Here is a 24886-nt window from a genome sequence, read left to right as displayed (position 1 = left end):
AGTGTCATTCCATCAGGGCTGGGGTAGCTTTTGAATTCATTCCTCTTAAGAGGAGCTGCGTGAGACTTTCTCCACATACGCCGTGGAACCCCACTCGGGTGGTTCTAGCCTGGAAATTAGAACATGGAGCACATTCTTCTGCCACCAGACTCTCCCCGCAGCCAGCACGGCAAACCTGAGGTGCTCACTGTCTCCGCAGCGCAGGGTGACCAGCAGAGCCACACCTCCCTGCGCCCGCAGGCCTGGCTCAGTGCTGTACCTGCTGGGACCTGGACTGGGGCAGGACCTCGAGTGGCATCGCGCCTCCATCAGAGCTCTTATGCTGCAGCCCTCCAGGAGACTCCAGGTCAGGGCTGCAAAATGCTGGACTGCCTGCCTCCCGGGGCAAAGCCATTACTGGACCATCCCCCGTGGCCACAGCAAGGAAAGTCAACATGCATTCGTTGGACTGGACTGTGAGCTTGCTTCTTCGCACCTGCATGGCCCTCAGGAACAGCTGCAGGGTGGAGTTCCAGTACCCCACCAGGGCCATCCCGTCACAGCCACCTTGCCCCACCAGGAGGGTCCTTCTTACTGCAATTTATAGGTAGAGGAGTAGCAGTGAACCACTTGGCCATGGTCCCTAACGAGTTGGGAAGGCACGGTGATGAGCGCAAAACAGAACCAGGTGCCTGGCTTAATTGTGCCAAAAAATTGCTGAGTAGTCTTCCCAAATCAGATCTCTCTGGGACACACACAACTTGAAAAAAAACATAACTCACTGGTGTCACATATGTAGTAGCAACTCGGAGGCTACAACTCAAGCAGTACTTTTTAAGTAATCTCCACACCCGACCTGAGGCTTGAACCTATGACCCAAGATCAAGAGTCGCATACTCTACCAACCAAGCCAGCCAGGTGCCCCTCAGGCAGATTTTTAATATTTTCGTAATCTAATTTTACTGTCTTAGGACTCTCACCACATGTACACACCTTTCAGCACACACATGTACACACCTCCTCACTTGCGTGTTCCTTCTCTCCTGTCAGACCCGGGAGCTGTCCTTAATGCAAGAGGCATAGTTGTGTGACACCTTGCCATCAATAATTGCTACAAAGTTGCTCCTCCTCCAAGGCAGTCATCTACTATATAAACATAACAAATTTCCAGCTAACACTTCATCCATTTTTCAAGTAAGCCCAGTCTGTAGGTTGCAACATATAGTGCACAAGAAAACAAAAAAAATGTTAAAATAAACAATATTATTTGTAAACTTATTTAAATATTCTCTTGAAGAAAAAGGCAACTACAGTAGATGTCTGTTTCCAAACATATCAACTGAATACATGGTGAGCGTTCAGAGGGTTTCACTTTTATTTTTTGTTTGATTTATTTATTTAATTTTTTAAATTGAGGTTTGATTCGCCAACATATAGTGTAACTCCCAGTGCTCATCCCATCAAGTGCCCCCCTCAGTGCCCGTCACCCAGTCACCCCATCCCCCTGCTCGACTACCCCTCCACTACCCTACCCCTCCACTACCTTTTACATGAGAGACTCCTAACTCTGGGGGAAAAAGAAAAAAAAAAGAGGGTTTCATTTTTAAATTAAAAGGTCTTTACTCGTTAAGCTTCTCACTGTAGCTAAATGCTTGCTATTTGAACAAAGTTACTTACCCTTGTGAGAGATACAAAAAATTTTTCTCTCATTCTAACTTTTCCTCCCACTGGTATATCTCAGTGGTCAAATGAGTGTCATTAATTACTGTTTGTTCTCACACAGCTGGGCCGGGTGACAGGAGCAGCAGAAATACCCAAATCCTAAATTTCAATTACAGGAGCCCAGGATCACTGAAGAGGGGCTCTCAGAGGGGCCCGGGTGGGGGTTTGCCAAGGGGACGGCTGACCCAGGGCAACAGCCCCATCCTAGTCTCTGCATGAGCAGCTGAAGTTCGTCCTCGCTGAGCACGAACATACACTTCCAAGTACAGGTGTGCTCTCAGAGTAAATCCTTAGTTCATGTGGAGCATACGCAGCACTGGCGAAGCCACGGTAAGGGGCCAAGTCTTTTGCCAAGGGGAACACCGTGGCGCTATTAAGGCCCGCACTGGCTTGCTGTGATTCTGTGTGAGGGCTTCCTCACTAGCAAACCCACTGCTCCCAGGGCTGGATGCTAGGTTCAGAGCCTCAATGACGGCGAGAGCGATTTCTGCATAAGGCAACCTACGGGTGTGCAGGCAAGTCCTGAGGGACAAAAAGAAGCCGGGCCAGGCACGAGCTATGACCTTTCAATGTTACACATCAGTATCATTAAAATAATTTTTCTCATGGAGAGGGCAAGTACAGGGGTGGTGGCAGGGCAGAAGGAACACTCAAAAGTGAAGAGGATGAAGAGTGGGAAGTGTTCTTCCCTAAGTAGATCACATTAAGAAGGCCCTGAACTCTCCAACACAGCAAGCAGAGCATACTTGTTGAGCCAGACAAGCCGCACTCGAGCGCCCACTCAAAAGCTGAGTCGGGGTGCCTGGCTGCTTCAGTCAGAAGAGCATCCAACTCCTGATCTCAGGGTCAGAGTTTGAGCCCCATGGGGAGTGTGGAGATTACTTAAATATGTAAAACTTAAAAGAAAACAAAGAAAAGAAAAGCTGTAGCATTTCTGGCAAATCTCTGAATGAGGGTATTTGATGTGAATTTTTTTCTTTTTTTTTTTAAAGATTTTACTTATTTATTCATTAGAGACACAGGCAGAGGGAGAAGCAGGCTCCATGCGGGGAGCCCGACGTGGGACTCGATCCTGGGACCCCGGGGTCACGCCCTGAGCCGAAGGTAGAGGCTCAATCGCTGAGCCACCCAGGCGTCCCTGATGTGAATTTCTTTAAGATACCTGCCAAATATGATTCTAGGTTATAATTACTTGAGTCACTTCACATCGTGTACTACCTTAGTACACAAGATGCCAAAAGTCATGTGGATACTTTAAAGACAATATGGACTCCTTTTTTTTTTTCTTTTTTTTTTTTTACATTTTTATTTATTTATGATAGTCACAGAGAGAGAGAGAGAGAGAGGGGCAGAGACACAGGCAGAGGGAGAAGCAGGCTCCATGCACCGGGAGCCCGACGTGGGATTCGATCCCGGGTCTCCAGGATCGCGCCCTGGGCCAAAGGCAGGCGCCAAACCGCTGCGCCACCCAGGGATCCCTCCTTTTCTTTTTTTATGGACTCCTTTTCAAAGGTAAAGTTATAATACTCTATATAAACTTCATGTATTTATTAGGACAACTTCTCTTTAAGTAGTTTAAAACTACATACATATATTAATACAATACACACAGACACACAGGTACACAGACATACGACGTTCTCCTGTAATGGTTTCCTCTATGACCAACTCTAAGAGGTTCTTCTTGGATGACAATCTAGGTAACAGTCATCTCTCCCAAAGCCAGCTTACCTTAAATAAATCTGCGACAATTCCATAATCTGCCACTTGAAAAATCGGAGCTTCTGGGTCTTTGTTAATAGCCACAATTGTCTGTGAAATAAAACCAAGAGTTTGGCCTTTATCAAGAAAGCATACCATAGATTGATGGTTCTATTTTACACTCTCAATGAAACATTTTTTTTATTTTTTTTTTAATTTATTTATGATAGTCACAGAGAGAGAGAGAGAGAGAGAGAGAGAGAGAGGCAGAGATATAGGCAGAGGGAGAAGCAGGCTCCATGCACCGGGAGCCTGATGTGGGATTCGATCCTGGGTCTCCAGGATCGCGCCCTGGGCCAAAGACAGGCGCTAAACCGCTGCACCACCCAGGGATCCCTCAACGAAAAATTAACATGGTTAAAAATGTCTACCAAGTAAGATTAATTTGATTCATTTGTGCCAATATTGTAAATTGAGAAATTTCTGGGTTTGAACATAGCACAATTATCTCCCACCCCACTACTAGCCCATCACAGTATTAATAAAGGTTTTTAAACCATTATTTTTCTTAGTTTTTTTCTGACTTATGAAAAATAATGTTTTAGGAAGTAACAAATCAGGAGAGGATTCTGGGCAGACGGAAAAATAGGAAGCATCAGAAGGAACGTGTCTTCCCACCTACACTGCTAACAACTGCACTGGCATCATCTGTCTAAGGTAACTACTTTGGGACTCCAGAGTCTATAAGGCTTGCAACTTCCAGGGGAAGGTAAACTGCAGCTCTTATTGCAGGCGCAGGTACTCATTTCCCACCCCCAGCGGCAAGCACCTGTGTACACATTCCTGCAGCAGCCTGCAGCAGCCTGCAGCGCCCGCAGGAGCCAGAGTGGGCAAAAAAGCAGCCTGTCCTCCAACTACTGGGGACGTGTGCTTTGATTACTGACTGCTGCTACCGATCAGAGATGCAGGCCGAGGAAGACTACTGTTGTTGCACCTCCCCCACTGTTGCAGATCCCTCCCCTCCTCTGGCTAAAGCTACCTCCAGGGGATTTAAAAAGTCAAAGCACTTCTGCCCCCCAGCATTGTTCTTTCTCTGAGAGCCAGACATTCAAGACTAGAATACTCAAAAACAACTGCATATACAGAGAAAATTACAAACTAACCTCACATGCAGGCTTAGAAAAGACAAAAAGACCTTAAATTTATACCTCAGGTTAATCTTTGGCAGAGAAACAGCCTACAACACAAAACACAAGAATAATAAATAAAAAACAACAACGAAACAGCACACCCTGGGGAAGGAGGAGAATCGGATTTCCAGGAATGCCACATCATTAGATTCAAATATCCAGCTTTCAACAACAACAAATCACATGGCATACTAACAAACAAGAAAGTACGAGTGCAAAGGAAAAAAAATCAGCAGAAACTGCTTCTGAAAAAGATCTGATGGCAGTTCTACTAGAGAAAGACTTTGAAACAATCATTTTAAAGATGCTCAAAGCACTATAAAGATGTGGAGAAAGTCAAGAAAACAATGTATGAATAAATGGAAATATCAACAGAGATCAAAAGAGAGAGAAACCAAAACAAAAATTCTGGAGATGCTAAGTACAATAACTAAAGTGAAAAATTCACTGGAGAGATTCAAAGGCTGATTTGAGATCATTACCTGAGCCAAAACCAAGAGTCAGATGCTTAACCGAATGTACCACTCAGGCATCCTCTCTATGGGTGCTTCAAACACCACTGCAATTAAAGTAAATTTAAAGTTTTGACTCTATTATTTGACTCTATTTGGTGTTATTTTAATAGATTATAATAATTCATTTCTCTAGGAATCAAGTTTCTCCCTGCCTATTATCCTAACACATGAAAACAACTGGAACACATTTTTAAGAGAATTTTGATACAGTCTGACTTAACATATAGCCCACATGACATATGTGTAACTCCCCTAGGGTCTCTCAAAAAGATGAAAATATTCCAGAATATCTGAGAATGGAGTATAGTGTAGTCCAGATGACTACTACTCCAGCGAAACATGGCACATGTATTAAAAGATGTGTGGTCAGAGACAAGAAATGATGGTTTCAATATGAGCCTCAAACCCAAAGTCACAAGCACAAACATTTCGAATCACAGGCATTTGGTTTGCATTGAGGTGAAGCCTCCTTTGCAGGAACTAGCAGAGAATTATTTAATTAATGTGGTTGATGATTTTCCTGGAGGCCACCTGGTCAAATATCTGACAGTTTAATCTTCTGAAAGCTTTTTCATTCCCACTACATAAAAGTTATTATTATTTTTTAAAGATTTATTTATTCATGAGAGACACAGAGACAGAGAGAGAGGCAGAGACCCAGGCAGAGGGAGAAGCAGGCTCCATGCAGGGAGCCCCATGTGGGACTCGATCCCGGGTCTCCAGGATCACGCCCTGGGCTGAAGGTGGTGCTAAAATGCTGAGCCACCCAGGCTGCCCATAAAAGTTATTTTTAAAGCAAGAGCACACAACTATGGACAAGGAACCACTAAAGTATGTAAGAAGATTTGGGATGGTTATAGTCTTTCAAATTACTAAAAGAATATTCCTGAATTGTCAACTGTAAAGTATCATAAAATCTTGCTTGCATCCTCGAGCTCTCTTACTATACCCTTATAAATTCACGGTCCCTTCTTTACACAGCTTTTACAGCACAGATTATATTCAATGATATTAATATGTATATAGTTCAAAAAGTACTTTCATTACATTGACTTGTTTGATATAAACCAAATTTCATACTCTTTAAACTATACGATGATGTTAATTAAAACTAAGTTGTGGGCAGCCCTGGTGGCGCAGCGGTTTGGCGCCGCCTGCAGCCTGGGGTGTGATCCTGGAGACCCGGGATCGAGTCCCACATTGGGCTCCCTGCATGGAGCCTGCTTCTCCTTCTGCCTGTGTCTCTGCCTCTCTCTCTGTGTCTATGAATAAATAAATAAAATCTTTAAAAAAAAAAACTAAGTTGTATGTGATGTGATCATCAGATTTTTTTTTTTTAAGATTTATTCATTGATGAGAGACACACACGGGGAGAAAGAAAGAGAGAAAGAGAAAGAGAGAGAGACAGAGGCAGAGACACAGGCAGAGGGAGAAAGAAGCAGGCTCCATGCAGGGAGCCTGACGTGGGACTCGATCCCAGGACCCCGGGGTCATGCTCTGGGCCGAAGGCAGACACTCAACCACTGAGCCTCCCAGGTGTCCCATGATCATCTGTTTAAACCCCTTACTCTAATATCTCATTTTAGACCTTAACCAAAATTATAACCTGAGACTGTTGTGTCTCCCACACAAGGTAATATGATAAGAGTACGTTTTTTCATTAAGCAACCCCAGCATCTAGCACAAAGTAAGTGCTTAATAAATATTTGTTGACTGCATAAACAGAGGACACCTTGGTTCAACTTTCTTACAGACTGTTCCCCAATACTGGTCTCCTGACTTCAACTGTTCCCTTTTTGCTTTACCTAGCTAGTCCATCTGTCCCTCAATCCAGTCATGTTGCTGTGGCATCACAATTTTTGCCAGGATCTTCTTGGCAGACAGAATCTTTTATTTTAGAGAAACAATTCTACGATATGTCTGAATTGGCCCAGCTAAAAATATTTCTTCAGGTTGCTGGTGTTGGAGTGTTTTTTTCCTTTTTTCCTTTAATGCAGCAACAACATTTTCCCCATCGGCACTGCTTGTTTTCATAGCTCAGTAAAGAAACCTGCCATCCAACTGTGAAATCTGACTGGTTTTGGGCCAATTCATTTAGAGGTTACATGGAGGTAGTGAATGCATTTTTTCAAGTTAGAAGTTAAACCTGTTAAAACTTTTATTACCTTTTATATCAAACTTCCATCTGAATGAATAAAAAAGCTGGAATGTCAGAAGCATCTCTGTCTTCATGAAAGACTAAAGTTCATAATTCAAACTGTGCATTGGTATGCATGAATTAATGTGTCATATTCTGAAATATATGCTCACAGAATCCTTACACAGGGCTTCCCAATATAGTCCAAAGCAGCAAGTTAGCTTCGAATGCTTCCTCTATATACTGTATTGTTAACAATTACTGTGGTATTAAGATGCCTCAACCCCAAATATATTTGTCACCAACCTGAGAAAAGGAGCTTTGTCGCCATGAGGGTGGGACATTTAGGGGACCAGGGTGAAGCAGAGAGTCAGGGATTAGAAACTTTATAAACTAATTAGATGGTCAGAACCTCATTAAGCTGTCTTCACCCTAAATTTTCTAACTATAGAGAATCAGGGCTGAAAGGGACCTTAGACATCATCAACGAATACCTGTGTTAGATAAAGAACTGAGGTGCAGCCAAGACGCATTCTGTGGTAAGCTAGGGGCAGAGCTGGGTGGGGTCACATTACTTTCCATGACACAGCACTGCCTCTCCTACCAGTGGTATAGTCAAGCAGTGATCAGCACCTTGTATTACTTTCTACTCGTAGATCTGTGTTAATCTGAATGGTTGAACCTACACACACCGTAACTATATGGAAACTGAGTAAAACCAAAATTTTAAAATAGGAAAATTTTTCTTTTAGGATCATTATTACTGTATACTTACCTTGCTGTCTTTCATCCCAGCTAAATGTTGGATGGCTCCAGATATTCCTACAGCAATGTAAAGCTCCTGAAACAAAAGAGACCATACCATTAATACATACTTACATATATTATATTGTATCTTCCATAGTATTTGCTATTAGCAATTCAAGTCTTAGGCTAAAGATATTTTAAATAAAGTAGATGCAATATGTGCTACTTAAATTATGTTTTCTTCCTTCCCTGATCTAAACCAGTCTTCTCTTTCCTCCAAATTCCTATACTAGTGGGGATATAATAAATATGTGCATAATGAGAATCAATGACAATTAAGTATGTGCCAACCACTGTGCTAATAATAAGCATTTTGCATCAACCGTTTCAATTAATCTCAATTTCCTGTGAGGCAGCACTTTTTGTCTGGGCTGCTCATTTAGATACCACACTTTAAACTCATCACTCTGTATATATTCATTTACCACGTATGTGTGTGCGCGATGTATTTTCATATATATACGTACATATGAATATCAGTATATATCTTTATATATACATGCACAATATATACACAATGTACATGTAAACACATACACATATTAAAATTTATTTTGGAGACACCTGAGTGGCTCAGTGGTTGAGCATCTGCCTTCAGCCCAGGGTGTGATCCTGGAGTCCCAGGATCGAATCCCACATCGGGCTCCCTGCATGGAGCCTGCTTCTTCTTCTGCCTGTGTCTCTGCCTCATTCTTTCTCTCTCTCAGAAATAAATTAAAATCTTAAAAAAATAAAATAAAAATAAAATATATTTTGACTTGTTTGCCTTCTCATAAAAGGATATTTGTAAAATGATAATTGATATACTTCTTAAACTTCGTATTTAGAAAAAAACAAAAGTACAAATCAGCCTCAAGAGGTTCTAAACACAGACATACACACACGTGCACACACAATCTCCCTAAGAAATACAAAGTTCTTGAAGGAATAGGCTAAATCTCTGTATTTCGAGCTCTTACTAAAAGGGCCTCAGACTGTTGTTTCTAAGAAAAGGTTAATGATAATCTTTGTACCTCCTGATCCTCTGCCCCCAGTAATAACAAAGAGAATGACTACTGGCTGTTGCTCTCTGCCCCTTTATCTGAAAAGTTTATAAAGTGTCCATGTTTGGAAAACTAATAAATGCTTAATTTAATGGAGCTTAGCTGCTTCATTCTGTCTACTAAACATAATTAAGGCTTTAACTGAAAAACGTTTCCCCACACATAAGCTGAGCAAGTCCTGCCTTGGGGAGGGGGTTCCCCTACCACATAACCAGACTGATGCTATGGTTTTGTCACAACTGACACTAGTCTCTCCTCAATATGAATAAAAACCAATTTCTTCCTCTGTTTCCCAACTGTAAACAGGGGGTATAGCCCCAACACTGGAACTTCTTAAAAAACCTCCCCAGGATACTCTAATGTGCAGCCAGGGTAAGAACCATTAGAGCAGATGATCCCTCAGCTCTTACGCAGCTGGAATCCTGTAACTCTTTTCAACAGGACCAGGCCAGGGGATGGGATATGCCCGGGCCTTATCTCTAAGGCATAAAGCGTCTAACTGCTTCTAAAGCAGCAAGATACTACTGTGTACCCTGTAAAAGGAAACAACTTAGTCCCCAAAGTGAGTTAAATCTTCTGAAAATGAGGTGGGCTTGTTTTCCAATTCAACTTGCTCTACAGTTACCACCTAAAAGCCTAAAGGTAAGTAGGTACAATTTGGCCTAAAAAAAAAACCGTCTTGGGCGGTAGATAGAAAGTAAAATGTATGGGTAAGGATAAAACACATTCCCATGGCTCCATGATTCTATCTTAAACATATGCAGTGTGTCTGTCACGACCATATACATCTGAACAATGCAATAAGGCCCTGATACTATACTTCTCATCAGGCATGGCCACTGCCATGAGATAAACAAGCTTCTTTTCTTTGAAAAAGCACCACTATTCTTTATGTAACATTTATAGGTAACTTCAACTGATAATTTTAACATCATTTCAGTTTACTCTAACTAGCATTTCTTTAATAAAAGGACCATCATTAAATTGTCAATTAAAATATACTTACTAAATCTCACATTCAGGAAAACCAGGCCAACAAAATCTCCAAAGCAAGTTATTCAGAAAGACAAACATCCAGACAGAAAACTGTCTCACCAGCCACTCTTCCAGTACACTCTCAAAGCAAGCATTGGAAAAGATCAATAGTTCTATAAATGAGTCCTTCTAACATACATGGCCACATTAAAATTCAACAAGTCTTAAAAGCTCCATTTGCATCATAAAATGCTAATAAAAAATGTTGATCATCCTGGCAGTAAACATCTACATAAATATAACATAAATGAAATTTACTTTAAACCCCCTGAGAAATGAGTACCATTGACTTTAACCATAAATGTCACTAAGGAAATAAAGGATTCTGGGCTAAAGCAAACCAAAGGGCCATTCCTGCCTTTCCGACCAGGATAAGTGATCCAAATGGATTCACATGGCCAACAGGGCCTCATTTTGCTGTCTTACAAACATGGTTCTCTGAATAAATATAAAGACGCTGAAACAATAACCAGAAAGAGTCCTGGGATTTGGGCTGCTGTTCTGAGATCTGTTATGAGATCTGATAGCTCTCTTAGGCAGGAAGAGAGACTTTTTTTCTTCTTTTTTAAAAAACATGTACAGGCAATTAGACTATTATCTTAGGATGTTTCCTTATGGCTTAGAAAGCACTTCTGTATTTCAATAATAATAATTAGTATGTATAAAACTCTCCACAGATGCTAATTTATGGAGCACTTTAGACCCTGCTTCACAACATAACAAGGCAGTCCCTGCCCTGAGGCACTTACCTTCTAAAATCAGATAGTAAGCAAGATAATTTGGATAGAAAATCAGATGTGATGTTGGAGGGAGCAGCAATTAAGGGCTCAAAAAGAGGTAGGATTAACAGAAGGAGCAAAGAGAAAAGTAAGGAGAGTCCTTAAGATGAAATCCTAGGAGCCTTAACAAAGGGAGGGAATCTAGAAGTGAGATGGATCCACGAACAGGAACAGGCAACACTGCAAAGGAAGACGCAAAGCCCCCAGGGCAGTAAGAGGACCAGAGGTTATTCTGAGACGCGAAGGAGGGACAGCACTTAGTTCAACAGAAACAAGGACCAGCAGAGGGCGGCACAAATCCCTCTTTGTCAAAATCCAAAAAGACTATACCGTAGATTCATTGAAAGAACTCGGGGCAGGGCTCTAAACAGGTTACAGTGGGCTGAGGTGAACACAGGGCTAGGGCTTGGGAACTGCTGCACCCAGCTTGCAAGAGGAGGGTATCACTGTGCTTAGGAGCCGAGGCTCGAGAATCTCCCTGCCTACGTTCAAATTCCAGCTCAGCCACCTGATAGACACGGGACCGTGGGCCAGCTGAGAACCCTACCTCAAAGGGTTCGGTGAGGCTGCAGTCCTTAGCACAGTACCCAGGATCCTAAGACACTGCGTGCCTTGAGGTTTGCTCAAATATTGATTCTCTCGGCCCACTGGGTGGCCGGCTGGGCTCCTGGGGTGGCTTCACGGCCAAGCGTCCAGCTGAGCTACCGTGTACACTGAACAGCTCGGGAGGAGGCAGCACTTACATCATCCTCATTACAGAACTCCTTTTTATTACAGTAATCTTCCAACAGATGGCAATGCAGTTAACTTGAGAAAGGGGTACTTTTCTCCTAATTCATACTAAAAATGTGTATGGACTAGAAGTGCAGGGGAGCCAGAATCCGCTGCGGTACAAATGCTGTAATTTTCTACACATGCCGTAACAGGAAAAAGTTGAGAGAGAGACACTAGTTAACTATGATTTGAGCCTTGCTGATACTGCTGCTACACCTCACAGGTCCTGTAGAGACAAGCGGGGCTCTTCGTCCTCAAGACGCTCACAGTCTAACAACATAGATGAAGGTAAAATAACAGAAGTCTATAATCCAACCAGGGGGAAATAAATCAAAGTATGACAAAGCTCTGGTCTCCCGTGCAAATGCTTTCAGTACCCGCCACTGAGAAGTGCAAAGGGCTAGGGAAGCAGGAAGCAAATGGGGGAGGACATTCCTCTGTAGTCATTTCTACCCCCGCCAAACAGGAACCCACTTTTGCAGCGTATCCCATCTTCTCTGGCTCCCTGAGTCCTTTAGACGAAACAAGCTTTTCTTTTTTTCTCTTCAAAACAAGATTTTAAAAGTAGGTTTTATTGGTCCTAATTTAATAATAAACCTTTGTGTCTGACGAACAGAAAGATGACTGGGATGAAATCTAAAGCACTCTTACAGAAATTCAGCCAACCTGTGGAATCAATATGGTCGAATATTCTGATAGGTGACTTGAGTTTTGGTTACTTTCTTTGGAAAGAATGAACATTACTCCTGCTCAACCGAAACCTTGCGCCAGAAACCTGGAATTCCAAGGGGTATTATCTGGGTCTTACTCTCCAGAGACTTTAGTGCAGAAGAAGCTAAGGAGAAAGTGGTCTCTTACTTGCACATCGTGATTTTTGTCTAACACTGTTAACTGCAAAAAATATTTATATTGTGAGACACATATCTAATTCTTAAATTTCTATTAGCCACATTAAAGTAAGAAAACAAGTGAAACTAATATTAACAATGCAATCTCAATTCAGACTAATGACATCTCAAGTGTCTCACAGCCACATGTAGCTTCGTGGTTACCACAATGGATAGCACAGATCCAAGATAATTCTATAATAAGCTAAAGAGCAGCTTTCTTGTAAACTCTACAAGGGTACATGGTCTGACAGTCGATCTAAAGATAAAATGACATTAGTCTAATGTGTCTGCTTTGCTTATATGGACTCAGAAGATCATTTATAGGTTTTAAACTCTGACAACTGAAGGAAAAGAAAAATCAGCAGTCTAACAAAGCTGAAGACCAGCATGAAAGGTTAAACAAGAGAGCAAGCAGCCAAGAGTCTCAAATTTTAGGTAGTGTGGACCATTATAAGAAAGCCAGAGGCAGATGAAAACTATTGGCTTAATATAGTAAACTTATAATCTGAAAAGACACTATCAAATTTTGTCCTCTTGTAAGCTATAATTTTTCTTAAAGCTCTAGAAGGACTTGCAAATTCGTCCTTAAAAACACACTTTTCAAAAAAAAAGTATCTAAATAATGATTTTTTAGAAAAATTTTTATTTTTTAAAGATTTTACTTATTTATTCATGAGAGACACACAGAGAGAGAGGCAGAGACATAGGCAGAGGGAGAAGCAGGCTCCATGCACCGGGAGCACGATGTGGGATTTGATCCCGGGTCTCCAGGATCGCGCCCTGGGCCAAAGGCAGGGGCCAAACTGCTGCGCCACCCAGGGATCCCCCTAGAAAAGTTTTTAAATAAAAATTTAAAAATACTTGGAATGAAACACCAAAAAAAGGCAAAGTATATCAGAAAAATTTATAGTTTTAAAATTTTTATATTAGGAAATAAGGATGATAGAAAATGAGTGAGCTGACTGCCTGAGTGGCTCAGTCGGTTAAGCGTCTGCCTACAGCTCAGGTCATGATCCCAGGGTCCTGGGATCGAGTCCTGCACACTTCTCCCTCTGTCTCTGCATCCCTCTCTCTTTCTCTCTGTCTCTCATCAATGAATAAATAAAATCTTAAAAAAAAAAAAAAAAAAAGAAGAGGAAGAAAGAAAATTCGTGAGTTAGGATCTCAACTCAAGAACGCTGAAAATGAGGGGTGCCGGGGTGGCTCAGTCAGTTGAGCTTCAGACTTCGGCTTAGGTCACGATCTCCGGGTCCTGTGATCCAGATCCCTGTTGGGCTCCCTGCTCAGCCAAGAGTCTGCTTGCCTCTCCTCCCTCTGCCCTTCTCCCTCCCCCTGCTCCTGCTCTCTCTCTCAAATAAATAAATAAAATCTTAAAAAAAGAAAGTTGAAAATTACCAAGTATACAAAACCACTACATTTATTCAATCACTATTATAACAAAATAAGTAAGATCAAACAGACGGGTTTGGATTCTGACTGTTCCACATACCCTGTGTTCTTGGGCAAGGTATTTAACCTCTCAAAATCTCATGTGTAAAATGGAGACAAACAACTGTAGTTAATAGGACTGCTGTGATCATTAAATAACACAATGCATGTGAAGTGTTTAAAATAGGTTAGATGTTATTATTCATGTTATTATTATTACTAAATGATCACTAAATCCTTAAACCAGAAAGCATAAGATAGACAATTATCATCTACATTCCACTGTAAAGTGGCAACCATCACCATCTCAAGGAAGTTATTAATTTGATACAATTCTTCTGGGATAATGTATTGGGAAAGTTTCTTTTTACTGATACCTATCAGTTTCTTTACTGCATACAGTACTAGCTATAAAGTTAGAAATTAGAAATTCTGCCCAACTTTCTAGACAGTGCTGGCTGGCTTAGAAAGTTGGGGTAAATACCTCTGCAAGATTTTTTTTTAAGATTTAATTTATTTGAGAGAGAGAGAGAGAGAAAGAGAGATCACAAGTCGGGGAAAGGGCAGAGCGAGAAGCAGACTGAGCAGGGAGCCCAATGATGGACTTGATCCCAGAACCCTGGGATCATGATCTGAGCCAAAGGCAGACTGTCCAACTGAGCTACTCAGGTGCCTTCTTTATAAGATTCTAACACAATCTTTTTATAGAGATACATACCCAGATTCAGGTACTAAGACATATCATATTGGTTATATAAAACATATATATGTGGGGTGCCTGGTGGCTCAGTCAGTTAAGTCTTGAGTCTTTAGTCTTTAAGTCAGGGCCTTAAGACCAAGCCCAAATTGGGCTCCATGCTGGGTGTGGAACCTGCTTCAGAGTCTCTCTCCATGGGATGCCTGGGTGGCTCAGCAGGGGAGTGTCTACCTTCAGCCCAGGGCGTGACGGGGGGGGGGGGGGGGGGGGGCGGGCGGGATCTAGTCCCATGTCAGGCTCCCTACATGGAGCCTGCTTCTCCCTCTGCCTGTGTCTCTGCTTCTCTCTCTCTTTGTGTCTCTCATGAAACAAAAAAAAAAAGATTCTCCTTCTTCCTCTGTCCTTCCTCCAGATTTGCATGCTCTAAAAAGAAAACAGGGCAGCCCGGGTGGCTCAGCAGTTGAGCATCTGCCTTTGGCCCAGGGCATGATCCTGGAGACCCGGGATCGAGTTCCATGTCAGGCTCCCTGCATGCAGCCTGCTTCTGCCTCTCTGTCTCATAAAAAAAATAAAATCTTAAAAATAAATAAATAAATAAATAAATAAATAAATATCCATACATATATATATATATATATATATATATATATATATATATAAAGTCGAAATTACATGAGTTTATGATGTAAATTCATACATTCACTTTTTTTCTGGAATCGGACAGTACTCTGCCAGCAGCAAGTTCAGATCTGCTTTAAACAAAGTAGAAAGGAAAGATTTAAACATTTACTTTTTTGTTCATATGAAATATAAGTGGAGTAGCAGAAAGGCCAAGCCAAGCCAATATTGCTTCATCTCTTTAAAAATCAGGTTTAGGGGAACCCTGGGTGGCTCAGTGGTTTAGCGCCGCCTTTGGCCCGGGGTGTGATCCTGGAGTCCCGGGATCGAGTCCTGCGTCAGGCTCCCTGCATGGAGCCTGCTTCTTCCTCCTCCTGTGTCTCTGCCTCTTTCTCTCTCTGTGTCTACCGTGAATGAATGCATGCATGTGTGCATGAATGAATGAATGAATAAATAAATATTTAAAAAACAACTCAGGTTTAAAGTTTCTTTTCTGACAGTCTCCCTTCCTAGATAGAGCTGGGGAAGAAATAAAAAACTACATTTCTTCAGAGATAAAAAATTTTAAAAGACATCCTATAAAGTAGTTCTAGAGCTCAGAGATCCAATGTTATGTGTTGAAAAACAATATCCCTATGATGGCTTCAGATAGCACGAGTTTTGCAAAATGGCAAGTGCTTTCTCAACTTTTTTATTTAGAAAGCTACAGAAGCATGATCTTAAACAGCAACTGTTACAGCTAAAACATAACACACATACACAAGACAAATGCCAGATTAGGAGTTAAATGGAATTTATCACAGCAAATAATGAATGTCTCTGAGAAGTAGATTAACCGAACTATATTTTCTAATTACTGCAAGTCCCCGGTGCATTAGTTTGCTATATTTCATCCTGTTGCTCATTTAAAAGGCCAAACTATTTCCTCTGTTTGCCAAATTGTGTTAACACAGACTAGCTACAAGTCCATCAAAGAGACAGACTCACAGATAAGACTCAGAAATCATTTGCTGCTGTTGATGTTTGTTTTAATTTGTTTGATTTAATTTCAGTAACATGTACTGAAAACTAATACTTTCAGATAAAAACTTTGACCTGCTTTGCAATGAAGCCAATACCTGGTTCCAAATGACCTATAGGAAAGGCCCAGAAGCAAAGCCAGAAACGCGTTTATGGGAAAAAAACAAACAAACAAACATAATCCTCATCTAGCCTCTGAAGGTTGCTCACATGAATGGACATTCTATGTCTCAGTAGATGGACTTGGTGATGATCAGGCAGAGAATATATAGCTTGGATTTTTTAGTCAAAGATTCTTTGAAATCCTAAACTCATCTTTAGACCTAAGTGCTTCCATATTCTTTCTACAGCCCCACCTTTTTCCCCAGAGGCCAAGTAAATTGTTTTCTTCACAACGGTCTAGTTACAGTATACCCAAAGCAGATGGCAATTTATACCACTAGCATATACTTACTTCATTCTGTACCTCACTATTTTTATTCAAAATACAAATTTAATAACCCACTTTCTCAAATGTAAAGTTAAAAGATTTTTTTTTTCTTTTTAGAGATTTTATTTATTTATTCATGAGAGACGCAGAGAGAGAGAGGGAGAGAGAGAGGCAGAGACATGAGCAGAGGGAGAAGCAGGCTTGGGAGCCCAACATGGGACTAGATCCTGGGACTCCAGGAACACACCCTGGCCAAAGGCAGGCACTAAACCATTGAGCCACCCAGGCATCCCAAGTTAAAAGATTATTTTAAAAAATAAGAACATTAACTGTATTATGACCTGCAATTCAAAAGTTTAAATGTAAGCCAGAAAAAGTGAAATTTCCACTCTTAACCCTTTAGTACTGTTTTTTTAATTGCAAATTGACTACATTGGACCTGAAATAAGTTTTCTTAGTATAATTTTTATAATAAAATATAATTTTTAATATTCAACTATTTTGCGATTAAATGTGTAGTATTTACCTAATTCGCTTCCATGCTAATTCACAGATTTTCCATTGTGGGAAAATATTCTTCAAGCATATTTGAAAAATCTTTAAAAAAAGGGGGAGGGGGGATGCTTGGGTGGCTCAGTGGTTGAGCATCTGCCTTTGGCTCAGGGCGTGATCCCAGAGTCCTAGGATTGAGTCCCTTGTTGGGTTTCCTGCAAGGAGCCTACTTCTCCCTCTGCCTGTGTCTCTGCCTCTCTCTGTGTGTCTCTCATGAATAAATAAAGTCTTTAAAAAAAAATTTTTTTTGGAATAATAGAAAGCCAAGTTTATTATTATATACATTGCTAAAATTAGTCAGATGATTAATTTACACTGAAATATTTGGGTATATGCCATCAGAACACTCAGATATAGAATCAGTCTATTACAAAGCTTTGCATTTTAGCAGGTCAAATAAAAAGTTTGATTAACAAATTTCTTGTCAGCAAGGTTTTTTAATTGATCTAAATCAGTTAGAACATGCTAAATTATTATATACCTATGTAGAATTTTGGAATAGTAAGGGACCCCTAAGATTATCTATGTAATCACTTTGTCTTATGAAAAAATTGAGGCCCACAAAACAGAGATGGCACTAGAACCCGACTTCCAAGCAGCATTCTCTTCCCTCAGCAAGCTGTCTCCTTCCTAAAATTAATAAGAGTTAGGCCATTGCTTCTGCATAACATTTCTTGATCTTTACTCTAAAATTCTTAAGTTCTATGCCAATGACCTCATAAGAGCTACAAAGTGACCAGGGGAAAAGTAAAGTTTATTAAAAAAAAAAAAAAGCAACCAGAGTTGTGAAGTTCAGCCCAAGTTACACAAAGACTCCTTTGAGTGCCTTCTAAAGTTAGAAGGATTTTAGTGGAGCTAGTAATGTGGTAAAGGAAGAAAATAATACATTTACTATTCATCCAACCTAACTAGAGACCCTCTATGTAATCTCACTTCAAGGAAATGGAATACACTGTGTCCCAAACACCATACCATTTCCCAAGTCCCTTTTCAGACTTGCTACTATCAATATATAACATTATATGGTAATTATATATGTGTGTATATATTTGCATATATAACGATTAGACTAAGTTGTTCAAATGTTCTTTTGTACAGGATCTTAAGTACTTGGGACACCTGGGTGGCTCAGTGGTTAAGCATCTGCCTTTGGCTCAGGGTGTGATCCTGGAGTCCCAGGATCGGGTCTCACATCGGGCTCCCTGCATAGAGCCTGCTTCTCCCTGGGCTTGTGTCTCTGCCTCCCTCTCTCTCTGCGCCTCTCATGAATAAATAAATAAAATATTAAAAAAAAAAAAAAGATTTTAAGTACTCCTATCTTTGGCCCTAAAGTGAACAAAAGGACTGAAACACGTATGCTAAATGATCGATTATCCATTAAATAAACATTTCCTTGTATTACAGTCTTATCTTCTCTGACATTCATGTGCATGTTTATCACATCTGAAGCTATACATTAGAAAACAAATTAGCATTTACATGAAAGAACCAACAATATAACTAGAATAAGAATAGAAATTTAGAATAACTTTCTTTCAAGTTACCACACAAAGACAGCTACAATAATGATCTGTTGTCTACTCATTGATTTTCATGTCAGCTGTTAAACTAGATTGACTGCTTGTAAGATATGTCAATTTATCCTAACAGTAGCATGCTTTTAAGCAGTTATATATGTAAAAAGAGTTCAACACTCTCCAAAACTTAAAAATTTCAACCTTATATATAAAATAGCAGTGAGTAACAAACTTCACTGGTATTGGTCCTCTGGAATAAATGTTTAAAGAAACCAGTCTAATAAAAATTAGCTAAGAAATAAAGAAAATCATTTGGTTACACTTTAACTCAAAGATACAATCAGAACTAATTCTTAGCAAATAAGTTTTTAGCCACTGCACAACTGAACAGTTTATAGTGCCTAACCCCAGTTTATAAGTTCTACAACTTTTTCCCTTGTCATTTTAAGCTTCATGGTAAGGACTCTGATCATCCAGGCCACGTAATTACCTTTAAAAAGCATGCTTAGGGTGTTTTCTGGACTGCAGGTCCATACAGCATTTCTCTCCGCCCTCTTGGGAATAGAACATCAATTGCTTTCAGCTAAATGCACTCACATATGAATATTTTAGTACAATTTAATGCTTCTATACTAACCCCAAAGGAACAGAGCATCAATTTGAGAACACAGTTCTCTTGGAGTTAAAAGCCAAGCTGGATAATGCAGTATGAAAGGGCTTGTCAGTCTTTAGCTTTTTAGCAAGTCAGAAGAGCAGTCCATAAATTCAGTCCCAGCTGTATACAAATAACTCTATAAAGTCTGTTTCTACACAGACTTTTCAACATTAGTGAATTTTTCAAAAGAGAACCCCCAAAACAAAATGTCCTCTATTGGAAAATCCCCCAAAATTGCTTGCTCACCTGGCAACTATTCATTTACTCTCAAAGTTGTAAACAGACCACAGCTCTGTTAGTAAAATACCAAAATATAGACAAAGTAATCTATTGCCACTAAGAAGTTGCACTAAGTGTAAAAACACATTTCCCTGGAAGCAGGTAACAGATTCTTTAATGACTGCGGTATGCTTATGTTTGGATGCGTAAGAAAGTTAAGTCACAAACAGAGCTTCTAAAAGGCAATCCAGAGAAAAATGTAAAACAGGAACTACCATAAAATATGCCAAGGCTTACAAAGTCATTGGAATTAAATTTTGGTCATAGCACAAATAGTCATTCCAGTAAGCTCAATAAATACTAATTAATGTCCTCACAAAATCCAATGAGACTATCAAATATGAATTATAGAAATAACATTTCAATACCTGTTCATGATTTCAAAACAAAAATTATCTCTTAGCAAGCAAGGACTTGTAACTATAAAAATAACCAACATACTTATACTATATGCCAGGTATGGTTTTAAGTGTTTTACATATCACTTATTCTATCTTTACAATTACCCATGAGATAGAGACTATTATCACCATGATATAGTTGAGAAAACTGTGGTACATAGAAGTCAAGTGAAGTTATAGAAGCAAGCAAACAATTATTTTTTTTTTCAAGCAAACAATTATTATATGACAACTATTATAGAAAATTTCTTTAATCTCATAAAAGATACCTACTAAAAAGAGATAGCAAACATCATACCTAGTGATGAAACCTATTAGAAATTACTGAAAAATAAGAGGCAGGATGTTTATCGTCATCACTTCTATTAACAATGTCCAGGGAGCCACAGCTGACATAGTAAGAAAAAAAATAAAGGATAAAACAAAATTTCATTATTCCCAGAAGACATGACTGTGTATGTACCACGCCCAAGAATTATTCCCAGAAGACATGACTATGTACAGCACCTAAGAATCTATAAATGAATAAAAGCAATGTATAAACTGCATTCTTATTTACCTATCTACATTTATAAAGAAATTATAAACTACCTAAAAAAATAATGTTGTATAGAAGACTAAATATTGCAAAGATGTCAACACCCCCCAAATTAATCTATGCATCCATAGTTCCTCACTTGAAGAATTTCTGCTTCTGAGTATTTGCTACAATTTGTACTTTTTAAAAAGATTTATTTATTTATTCATTCATTCATTCATTCATTCATGAGAGACACACACAGAGAGAGAGGCAGAGACACCAGCAGAGGAAGAAGCAGGCTCCATGCAGGGAGCCCGATGTGGGACTTGATCCCGGGAACCTAGGATCCCGCCCTGGGCTGAAGGCAGACGCTCAACCACTGAGCCACCCAGGCGTCCCATTTTTCTCTTTAATAAAAATAAAATACAGATTTGGGTTCTGTGAGTTTTCAGTAATTGTGTACAATTTCAAGAACCACAATAAATCTGATATGACAAACCTACATTTCCAACCAAAATTTAAATTGTGGGATTTGACAAACTAATTCTAAAACTGCAAGAGAATGGTAGAGAGCCAAGAATAACTAAGACAGTTCTGGAGAAGAACAGAGGAGAGGGGAATTGTCCAACTAGATAATTTTATTATTACAGCTTTAGGTGTAATACTGGTACAATGACAAACATCTGACTGATAGGCCAGAACAGAGACCCGAGAAATAGACTTGTCCATGTCTATAAACATGTACAAGGTGACACTAGGGACCGGCGGAGGAGAAAGAGAGTATGTAACCAAAAGTTAGTCATATGAGAATAAAACAATACCTACTTCACACCAAGCATAAAAACCAAAGCAAGTAGATTAAAAACCAAAATGTAAAAAGCAAACTTTATAGGTTTTAGAAAAAAATACAGGTGAATATCACTATGACCCTATCTTAGGAAAGATTCCTTAAACAAGATACAGACAGTAGATATTACAAAGGAAAAAGATAAGTTCAACCACATTAAAATTAAAAGATTCTGTGTATCAAAAGACATATTTAAAAGGAGGCTAAAAACTGATTTAAAAATGTATGCAACACACATAACCAACAAAAGAGTACCCCAAATATATTAAAAACTTCCAAGAATTGATAAGAAAAAAAAACAATAGAAAAATGGGCAAGAAGATATGAACAGGAAATTCAGAGAGAAAAAAAAACCACATTAATGGAGATTTAGAATATAAAGATACCTCACTAATGACCAGGGAAAAGGAAAAAACAGATTTCATCCCCATCAAACTAGCAAAGCTTTTTTAAAACAAAACTGTGGTAAATATACATAATATAAAATTTACCATTTTCATCACTGTTAAGTACAGTTCTGTAGCATTAAGTATATTTGCCTTCTTGTGCAATCATCACTGTCTCCAGAACACCTTCTATCTCCAGAACGGCAAAATTTTAAAAAACCAAAATACAAAAGTTCAAAGAGGATGAGAGGTAAGTTTTATAAACTGCTGAGTATAAACAGCCACTTTGGTAGACCCTTCATCGATATGTGGTAGACTCGATATTTCCTCTAATTGAGCAGATTCACTCTCAGGCATACGTCTCTAGGGAAACACTAACACGGAGACATAAGAATCTTCAAGTACGGATGCCTGGGTGGCTCAGTGGTTGAGCGCCTATCTTTGGCTCAGGGCGTGATCCGGGACTTTAGGGATCGAGTCCCGCATCCGGCTCCCTGCATGGAGCCTGCTCTCCCTCTGCCTGTGTCTCTGCCTCCCTCTGTGTTTCTCATGAATAAGTAAATAGAATCTTTAAAAGAAAAAAAAAAAAAGAATTTTCAAGTTACATTATTTGTAACAGCAAGAATTATAGACTAAATAAGCATCTATTATTAAAGAAATGAGAAAAGTATGACATATTTATATAATAGGACACCATACATTTGTGTGAAACACAAATGAAGTAAAACTGCTACCTGGGGATGCCTGGGTGGCTCAGTGGTTGAGTATCCACCTTTGGCTCAGGGCATGATCCTGGGGCCCTGGGATCGAGTCCCACATCGGGCTCTGTGTGAGGTGCCTGCTTCTCTCTCTGCCTGTGTCTCTGCCTCTCTCTCTGTATCTCATGAATACATAAATAAAATCTTAAAAAAAACCGTTACCTAAAATATAATGGATGAATCTCGCAAACATTAGACTAAAAAACATAAAGAACACACACAACATGCTGTTGATATAAAGTTTTAAAAATGGGGATCCCTGGGTGGTACAGCGGTTTGGTGCCTGCCTTTGGCCCAGGGCGCGATCCTGGAGACCCAGGATCGAATCCCACATCAGGCTCCCGGGGCATGGAGCCTGCTTCTCCCTCTGCCTATGTCTCTGCCTCTCTCTCTCTGTGACTATCATAAATAAATAAAAATTAAAAAAAAAATGTATACAAAACAATGTTACCTATCAATGTTTCCCAACTTTTTTATACTATGGCACAGACGATGGTAGCATGTGTATGGTACACTGGGCTAAGTGAACAAGGCTAGTCGTAATGTCTCCTGTTCCAAAGGCTAAGAGGATCAACATCTCAGCAGACTTGTAAATCATTCATGGTACTCAAGTTGAAAAGTTGAGCTATACACTGTTTAGGGAACTGTAGATATACAGTATAAGTGAAATGTATTGAAATCATCATCAAATTTATGTAATGGGTACTTTTCAGGGAAAAGAAGGACATGTATCAAAGTACATAGGGGCTTTCGATTTCTTAAATCTTAAATTTGGTAGTAAAAGGTGTATATGGTATTCTTTTTATGTATTACATATATATTATATAATGTATATATATTAAATAAATAGAAAATAATGGGAAGAACAGTGGATTTAGCAAATGTAAGCTATTTTTTCAAGCTCAGCCTACCAAGAGAGATGAAAAGGGAGGTAGCTACTGGGAAAAAGAGGCTGCTGGGTCGACAAAGAATTTTCCTTTTTAAGATTATAAAAAAGGAGCCAGTAGAGAGGGAGAGGCTCTAAACCCAGAACAGGGGGGTAAATAATGGGATACTGTGCCAAAGGAGGTAGAGGTAATGGGATCCAAGAACATAGGTAGAGAGATTAGCATTCAATTAGAAAAGGCAGGCTCAGGTCTTTGATGTATATAAGGAAGTGGCATTGTTTTTGCTTTTACAGAGAGGACAGTAAGTTGACTCGTGAAGTAGAAGGAAAGATCAGTGCCTGAGACTAAGGGAAACAGTATGAAATAAGGAGTTCTAAAAATTGGTACAATTTAAGGTAATGCTGATATATACTAACAGAAGGCAAAATCAAAATTCAGTTCAGGTAGATCTATTTGTGGGGAACCGAGACTATGTAATCCACCAGTTTTTCCTGGACAAGTGGTTTTTAAAATGTGCTCAGGGCTCCAGTCATTCTGCAGAAGGGCCACAGAGACTCTTTCAGAAAAATGGGAAGGAAAAGAGCTTCATTAGCAGCAGCACTCTAGATTACACCACTTCACTGCAACTCCACTTTTCCTGTTATCCATGAGGCTTCCTGACAAGAAATGTTCTACAACTAAATCACTACTCTGAAACTTTATCCTGGAAAAGCCAGAGCAAGCCCCAAACCAAATAATTTGGCTCCTTATGGAAATGCACTTAAATATTAGGCAATTGGCTGACACTGAGGGGTATTATTTAAAAAAAAAAAAAAAAAAGTCCTATGAAACCACTGTCCTTTTTATAGTAAAGACAGTAAGGACATTGTTGAGGATGTTAATCAATAGTGTCTTCTTCAGAAGGACTCAAGGGATAAATCTCTCTCTCTGATCTCGATTCTCGATACAGGCCAAATTATGCTTCCCATGTGTAATCAGTTTGTTTTTTACTTTAGGGACACTGTAAACCAGAACATTGATCTTGTTTCCCAATATGACCTAGGTTTTAGAAAACCTAGTGCCAAACGTGCAGACTAGATCTAGCAAACGGACAGAATATAGAATTTATTTTCTTTAAAATCTCTCTCCTAGTTTTAACATATCTCCAACCTTTATCTTTCATCTGAGTTTCCTCAAGACCAAATTCTCCCCTAAGAAACAAAAGACAGTTTGGCAATTACAGGCAGGGGAGTGGAGAATAGGAATAGGAACACTAAGAAAGCCCCAGCCCTAAAGCCTGGGTACAGAGGGCCTAAGACTGAGGTTAAATAAGAAGTGAG

General features: G+C 39.7%; 1 protein-coding gene across 1 annotated transcript in view; it reads right to left on the bottom strand.

Moving 5' to 3' along the window:
• The window catches only part of ETFA (electron transfer flavoprotein subunit alpha), a 77641-nt gene that overhangs the window by 6440 nt on the left and 46315 nt on the right, over positions 1-24886 (bottom strand). The window contains exons 10-11 of the mRNA XM_072809839.1: positions 8020-8085; positions 3433-3513 (exon numbers count right to left, since the gene is read on the bottom strand). Coding sequence (XP_072665940.1) covers positions 3433-3513; positions 8020-8085 — 147 coding nt within the window. The remainder of the gene's footprint in view (positions 1-3432; positions 3514-8019; positions 8086-24886) is intronic.

The sequence above is a fragment of the Canis lupus genome, chromosome 32 (assembly GCF_048164855.1).
Source record: "Canis lupus baileyi chromosome 32, mCanLup2.hap1, whole genome shotgun sequence".
Lineage (NCBI taxonomy): Eukaryota > Metazoa > Chordata > Mammalia > Carnivora > Canidae > Canis > Canis lupus.
Note: the sequence above shows the minus strand (reverse complement) of the source record. Positions and strands in the feature narration are given on the sequence as shown.